General features: G+C 37.4%; 2 protein-coding genes across 6 annotated transcripts in view; one reads left to right on the forward strand and one right to left on the reverse strand.

Annotated features, from left to right (window-relative positions):
- The window catches only part of TDG (thymine DNA glycosylase), a 24,293-nt gene extending 21,106 nt beyond the window's left edge, over positions 1–3,187 (forward strand). Inside the window, exons 9-10 of one of the 2 annotated variants that reach the window (XM_037742814.1) lie at positions 237–362; positions 1,265–3,187. In XM_037742814.1, the coding sequence (XP_037598742.1) occupies positions 237–362; positions 1,265–1,407 (269 nt within the window). In that variant the 3' untranslated portion in view covers positions 1,408–3,187. The remainder of the gene's footprint in view (positions 1–236; positions 363–1,264) is intronic. The other variant, XM_017540371.2, reaches the window with a different exon arrangement.
- A 655-nt stretch (positions 3,188–3,842) lies between these two features.
- GLT8D2 (glycosyltransferase 8 domain containing 2) overlaps positions 3,843–7,306 on the reverse strand; it is a 70,494-nt gene continuing 67,030 nt past the window's right edge. For all 4 annotated transcript variants that reach the window (XM_037742824.1, XM_037742823.1, XM_017540378.2 and 1 more), the window contains one exon: positions 3,843–4,154. In XM_037742824.1, the coding sequence (XP_037598752.1) occupies positions 3,985–4,154 (170 nt within the window). In that variant the 3' untranslated portion in view covers positions 3,843–3,984. The remainder of the gene's footprint in view (positions 4,155–7,306) is intronic.

Consider the following 7,306-nt stretch of genomic DNA (forward strand, 5'->3'; position numbering starts at 1 on the left):
AAAAAAAAAAAAAAAAAAATATTGTACCCCACCTAAAATTGAATGTAAGAGGTTTTTACAATTCTTATGTGTTCATTTAGTATATGCTATAAGTTTAAAATATTAATAGAGATGTATCTCAGTGTATATGAACATTCAAGAAAAAGAATTGTTCATGATTTCTGAATAATGCTATTTTCAGAATTGTTGTAGAAAATCAGTTTTAAATCCTTAAATACTTTTTACTCTCCTCACAGAGGATGCAAAGAAGATGGCTGTTAAGGAAGAAAAATATGATCCGGGTTATGAGGCAGCGTATGGTGGTGCTTATGTAGAAAATCCATGCAACAGTGAACCTTTCAGCTTCTCTTCAAATGGGCTAGGTATGTTCCCCTCCACACATGTGTTCCTTTCAAAGACAGTTTTGTCAGGATTGGGGGAAGAATTTTAATAGAAGAACAGTAAATTATTGAAGGATGGGAATGCTAATATGAAATTTTATTTAGTGACTATTAGTGCAAATTTGATGGATATTTCACGTTGAATTACACAGGCTTTTACAGTGCATTTTCTTTCAGTCATGAACTCTAGGCCACCCTAGTTGGATTTTCTTCTTTAATAACAAATAAGAATTAATAACAAATGAGTCCTGTATCTGAAAATAGAACAGAAACTTACAGTTGTATTCAGGAAGCTTGCTTAACTATTTTAATAATCATTCTCCTTCACTAAACTGTAAACTCTCCTACTTGATCATTTAAAACTTCCAGGCCAGGCGTGGTGATTCACACCTGTAACCAGCATTTTTGGGAGGCCAAGGTGGGTGGATTATTTGAGGTCTGGAGTTTGAGACAAGCCTGGCCAACATGATGAAACCCTGCCTCTACTAAAACATACCAAAATTAGCTAGGCATGGTTGTAGGCGCCTGTAATCCTAGCTACTTGGGAGGCTGAGCCAGGGGAATCACTCAAACCTGGAAGGCAGAGGCTGCAGTGAACCAAAATCATGCCACTGCACTTCATCCTAGGTGACAGAGTGAGATGCAGTCTCAAAAAGAAAAAAAAATTCTAAATAAGCTGATGTGGTGGCTCACACCTATAATCCCAGTGCTTTGAGAGGCTAAGATGGGAGGATCACTTGAGCCCAGGAGTTTGAGGCTGGCAAAGAGCTGTGATTATGCCACTACATTCCAGCCTGGGTGACAGAGTGAGACCCAGTCTCTATTTATAAAAAAGCAAAAATTTCTAAATGGCATAAACTAACTTTGGTTTTCTTTCCTGGCAGTTGACAGTTCGGAGTTACAAGGAGAATCAGCTTTCAGTGGCATTCCTAATGGGCAGTGGATGACCCAGTCATTTACAGACCAGATTCCTTCCTTTAATAATCACTGTGGAACACAAGAACAGGAAGAAGAAAACCATGCTTAAGAATGGTGTTTCTCAGCTCTGTTTAAATGCTGCAGTTTTAATGCAGTTGTCAACAAGTAGAACCTCAGTTTGCTAACTGAAGTGTTTGTGTTATTCATATTTTTCTCTAGTGGTGTAATTGTAATGTAGAACAGTTGTGTGGTAGTATGAACCGTATGAACCTAAGTAGTTTGGAAGAAAAAGTAGGGTTTTTGTATCTAGTTTTTGTATTTGAATTAATCATCATTCCAGCTTTTTATATACTATATTTCATTTATGAAGAAATTGATTTTCTTTTGGGAGTCACTTTTGATCTGTAATTTTAAAATACAAGTCTGAATATTTATAGTTGATTCTTAACTGTGCATAAACCTAGATATACCATTACCCCTTTTATACCTAAGAAGGGCATGCTAACAATAATTACCACTGTCAGGCAAATGTGTTGATTTTTGTATATGAAGTTGAGCCTCAGTGGAGTCTCATTTGTTAGTTTTTAGTGGTAACTAAGGGTAAACTCAGGGTTCCCTGAGTTGTATGCATACTCAGGCCTCTGCTTTACCAGTGGTGTTTGTGAGTTGCTCAGTAGTAAAAACCGGCCCTGACCTGACAGAGCCCGGGCTTTGACCTACTCAGTCCTGTGTGTTAATCCCTGGTAGCCAGTGACTACTCTGGGGTGGCACGTTCCAGAGAATGCAGTAGACCTTGTGCCACTCATCTGTGTTTTACTTGAGACACATAAATATGATAGGGAGTGAATTTCTCCGTTAATATTTATTAACATTCTAGTTTTATCTTCCTTGGCTTTAAGATTGTGCCATGGAAAGTAATAAGAAATGAACTTTTAGGCTCAGCAACAAGATGCTGGAGATATTTGATAATCTCATTTAAACTGGTGCTTTACGTACATGAGATGTACTAAAATACGTAATATAGAGTTTTTCTTGCTAGGTAAATCCAATAAGCCAATAATTTCAAAAATTCTTTATCTGCATCATTGCTGTTTGTTACTATAAATTAAATGAACCTCATGGAAAGGTTGAATATATACCTTTGTGATTTTCTATTGAGTTTTCTGTGGTGCTACAAATAATCCAGACTACTAGGTCTGGTAGATATTAAAGCTGGGTGCTAAGAAATGCCATTCGCATTCACTCAGTCTCTCCTAAATATTCTGATTTCATACATACCCAGGGAGCATGCTGTTTTGTCAATATAAAATATTTATGAGGTCTCTCCTACCCCCCAGAGGTTATATGATTGCTCTTTTCTTTATAATAAGAGAAAGAAATTCTTGTTGTGAATCTTAACATGCTTTTTAGCTGTGGTTATGATGGGTTTTATTTTTCCTTAAGTCTAGGTCAAGCTGTGTAAAAGTCATTTATGTTATTTAAATGATGTACTGTACTGCTGTTTACATGGACGTTTTGTGCAGGTGCTTTGAAGTGCCTTGCATCAGGGATTAGGAGCAATTAAATTATTTTTTCACGGGACTATGTAAAGCATGTAACTAGGTATTACTTTGGTATATAACTATTGTAGCTTAACAATAGATAGTTTTATTTGAATGGAGAAAATACCCTTTAAATTATGACAGACATCCATTAGAAATGGGTTTGAGAATTTTCCAAGCATACAATAATGATGTTTTTCCATAACACGACAGATGAGTAGTAAATGTTGATATATCCTGTACATGACAGTATGAGACTTTTTCATTAAATAATACTGAAAGTTTTAAAACTCATTTGAAAGTCTGATGGCTTTTACAATAAAAGATATTAAGAATTGTTATCCTTAAGTTACAGGCTTTTTCTATAGCAAGACTTAATGATATTCTTTCTCCCTTTAAACCCGGGGTCTGTTTACCTTCTATTATATTTAACATGAACAATAGTAACATGATGAAAATCATAAAAATCATGAATATTCTGTTTTTCAGACATCCAAATTTTAAATGTAATAGTTTTATAAAAGATTGGCAACCTGTTAAAAAAGATCTACATGTGAAAAATACATTTAGAAGTTTTAAAAATTGGTGGATATAATTGTCATTCAGAATTAAGCAGATTGATGGCTGGTATCTAGATGGGTCTATGCCTTTATGTTTTTCAGTCACATAATCTTGATTTCCATAGTTAACACATGTACTTAAAGGGTGGCTCACGCCTTTAATCCCACCACTTTGGGAGGCCAAGGCATGCGGATCACAAGGTCAAGAGTTCAAGACCATCTTGGCCAACATGGTGAACTTAAGAAATATAAAAATTAGCTGGGCGTGGTGGCGCAGGCCTGTTGTCTTGGCTACTTGGGAGGCTGAGGCAAGAGAATCGCTTGAACCCAGGAGGCAGAGGTTGCAGTGAGCCAAGATCACGCCACTGCACTTCAGCCTGGTGACAGAGCGAAACTCCATCTCAAAAAAAAAAAGTTAATAATGCTTATATGGTCCAAGGTACAATTTTCACACAGTAGTTTTTGGTTTTTATATTGTGGATCATATGGATCAAAGGTGATGTTCATAAAAAACAATGTTATAGTAGGCTACAAAGGGGCAATTCCACAATTCTATACAGGGAATATTTTAAGGGTGGAGTCATATCAGCTATGGTGATTGAGTTTAAATATCCCTGCAGGGTCAGGAACAAACCAGCTTTCCCATAAGTCGTTGTGAACACTAGGGAAGTCCCAAGGTTTATGTCTTCCATTCCAGTGGAGTAATTTAGCTTCCTGCAGAAAATGCTCCGAATATCTGGCATCTGGATTCCAGCCTTCATTGTGTTTAGAGAAAAAATAATAGGCTTGTTAGAGAATAACTTTTTTGTATTATAAATTGAATACAAGTTCATGGTTTAAAAAAAAGTAAACCAAAAGGTTATACTGTGAATTTTCTACCCACCCGATCTCCAGATCAACCACTGTTAGTCTTTTGTGCAGGCTTCTAGTAATGGTATTGTATTGTTTGGCCTGTATACATATATATATATATGTGACAGAAGACAAGATAGAGCATATTCCTACTTTGCCTTTAAACAAAATATTTTGTTATTTATTTGGACATTGCCTTTTAAAATTACTGTCTTGGAAAAATTTCCACAGCAGTACATGTGGATTTACCAAATTATTTTTAGTGACTATATAGAATGATATATAATTATTTATTGAACAAGTTCCTTATTAAGGACATTTAGATTGTTTTTATCCTCTCATTAGCATGAACACAGCAATGAACAGCCCTCTATGTGTGTCTAGTGTATGTGTACAAACATATCTGTAGGATAAAATATTGTAGGTGAAATTGCTAGATTGAAGGGTGTGTACCTTTTCAATTTTGATAGAGATTGCCACATTGTCCCCTAAGAAATTCTATTAGTTTTCCTCTCACCCATGAGTTTATAGGGGTTCTTGTTTCTCTGCATTTCATCTCCTTAATGAAAAACGGCAACATTTTCTTTTGAACAGTCTTGTCTTCTTGAAATGTGACTAAGATCTACTTTTTAAACAAACAGCCATCCATCTCTATCTGAATATTACTCCTCTCATAAGTAATCACTTTAAAGAGACTATGCATTTACCCTAACATTGCCATTGCTTAGAATATTTTTTAGAATACCAATTCTAGAATTACATTAAGATGGTGTGCATGTAAAATTTTAAAAATGTATATCTATCTATAGCGTTCAACTTTCCATGAAAAGGAATTTATTTTTTTAAACAGCTGAGGCCACGTGCGGTGGCTTCACGCCTGTAATCCCAGCACTTTGGGAGTCCGAGGTGGGTGGATCACAAGGTCAAGAGATTGAGACCATCCTGGCCAATATGATGAAACCCCATCTCTACTAAAATACAAAAAAATTAGCTGGGTATGGTGGCACTCGCCTGTAGTCCCGGCTACTCAGGAGGCTGAGGCAGGAGAATCACTTGAATCTGGGAGGCAGAGGTTGCAGTGAGCCAAGATTGCGCCACTGCACTCCAGCCTGGAGAGAGAGCAAGACTCCATCGAAAAAAAACAAAAAAAACACTGAAAAGTCCATTGAATTACGAGAGAGTTGATTTGCTAGGGTTATGTTATTCTAGTGTATGATGTTAACAACAACACAACCTGGCACCTGTTACTAATAAACAGCTGTGAAGGCAGCTGCAGAGGAGAAACTAGTTTTTTCAAGCTATAGCAGCATAATTGAAATAATTATCAATCACCAGAGTCTATACAAAGGAAATATTCATTTGGGAAAAGACATCTTCTCATGAAAAGTCTACTATGTAAGGCATCCTCATCTCAGCTTCATAACTGAAGGGCTGTGTGGAGCTACCTCAGAGGGGCTTGCAATTTGGGTGATGAAATTGCTTTTAGCTAAATATATTTTGTAAATTTAAAAACTCTTAAGCCTGCCTGTTTAGACCCAAACTTAATGCCCATTAGTGTTATGTTGCCCTTCTGCCTCCAGAACGCCCTGAAACCGGATCATTTTTAAAATGATTTCTGTGTAGATTCACTTTGCACACCATCCCTGATTCCAGAAACTTCAGCACAGATGGAAGCACCATTCTACAAAGAAAAATGACATCTTTGTCTTGAGAATGTCTCATCCTCCTTGTCAGTAAGTTGGATATTTCTCTTTTTTTCTTTTCTTTTTTCTTTTGAGACAAAGTCTAGCTCTGTAGCCCAGGCTGGAGTACAGTAGCATGATCTCTGCTCACAGCAATCTCGGCCTCCCAGGTTCAGGCTATTCTCCTGCCTCAGCCTCCTGAATATCTGGGATTACAGGCGCATGCCATTTTTGTATTTTTAGTTTCACCATGTTGGCCAGGCTGGTCTTGAACTCCTGACCTCAAGTGATCCACCTACCTCAGCCTCGCAAAGTGCTGGGATTAGAGATGTTAGCCACCATGCCTGGCCTAAGTTGGATATTTCATAAAATGTAATTCTGACTCTGTTTCAAGATCATAAAATGCTGTCATGTTACTGATCTAAGCTCTGCATAGCTGTTCCTACACGTTTTTAAAAATAGACCTACTTTGATGGGATTTTCTGCACATGGAAAGGTTACTTGACCTAATGGTGAACCCGACGTGACTATAAATCAAATCAGACAGACCACTGACTTCCCTGTGTCACTTTTGTGCATACGTATGCTCAGGAAAATCAGAGGATTCTGGTAATGACGCAGAAGCAATCCACAGAATCATTGAGAGCAGACAGTAACTCCGCCTCCACAATTACATCCTTTCTTTTAAAAAGGAGATTACAAGACATGACACCTTGTAGGGTTGTGAGAATTAGAAATAATATTCTCCTTCCTTAACAGAACTTAATCCAGTTCTTAGCAATGTAATGGGAAGTTGGTAAATGTAAGTCCGTATCTGTGGTCTCCAATTCTAAAATAATCCCCAAAGGTCTGAAAACAAAAGGTTTTTAAATACCTCCTTTGGCAGTAAAACCTAGATCCCACTCAGCACCGCATTACCTTTTTAAAATCAAAACTTCTAAACATGTCTGGCCCAGTGGTTTTGGATAAGGGATTGTGGCCATGTGTTAGAATGGAACGAATGTGTCCTCTATGCTAGACTCTATACTAAGCAATTTACACGTATGCAGTATCTTGCCCAAAATCATAGTTGGGATTCCAATCTATATCCTAAAACTTACACTTGTGTCGTGAATAAAAGACTTAAGGAGCTCACAGTACAGAGTCAACTGCTTTTTAAAGGATAAATTTTAATGGCAGCTTTCTGAATTCATCCTAAGCCATTATGCTAATTTATTTGGTTTTGTCCACTGTAGGTTACTGCAAGAGAAATTAAAAGTGTGGCTTGACGGCCGGGCGCGGTGGCTCAAGCCTGTAATCCCAGCACTTTGGGAGGCTGAGGCGGGTGGATCACGAGGTCAAGAGATCGAGACCATCCTGGTCAACATGGTGAA

The sequence above is a fragment of the Cebus imitator genome, unplaced genomic scaffold, assembly GCF_001604975.1.
Source record: "Cebus imitator isolate Cc_AM_T3 unplaced genomic scaffold, Cebus_imitator-1.0 Scaffold8, whole genome shotgun sequence".
In the NCBI taxonomy this organism is placed as follows: domain Eukaryota; kingdom Metazoa; phylum Chordata; class Mammalia; order Primates; family Cebidae; genus Cebus; species Cebus imitator.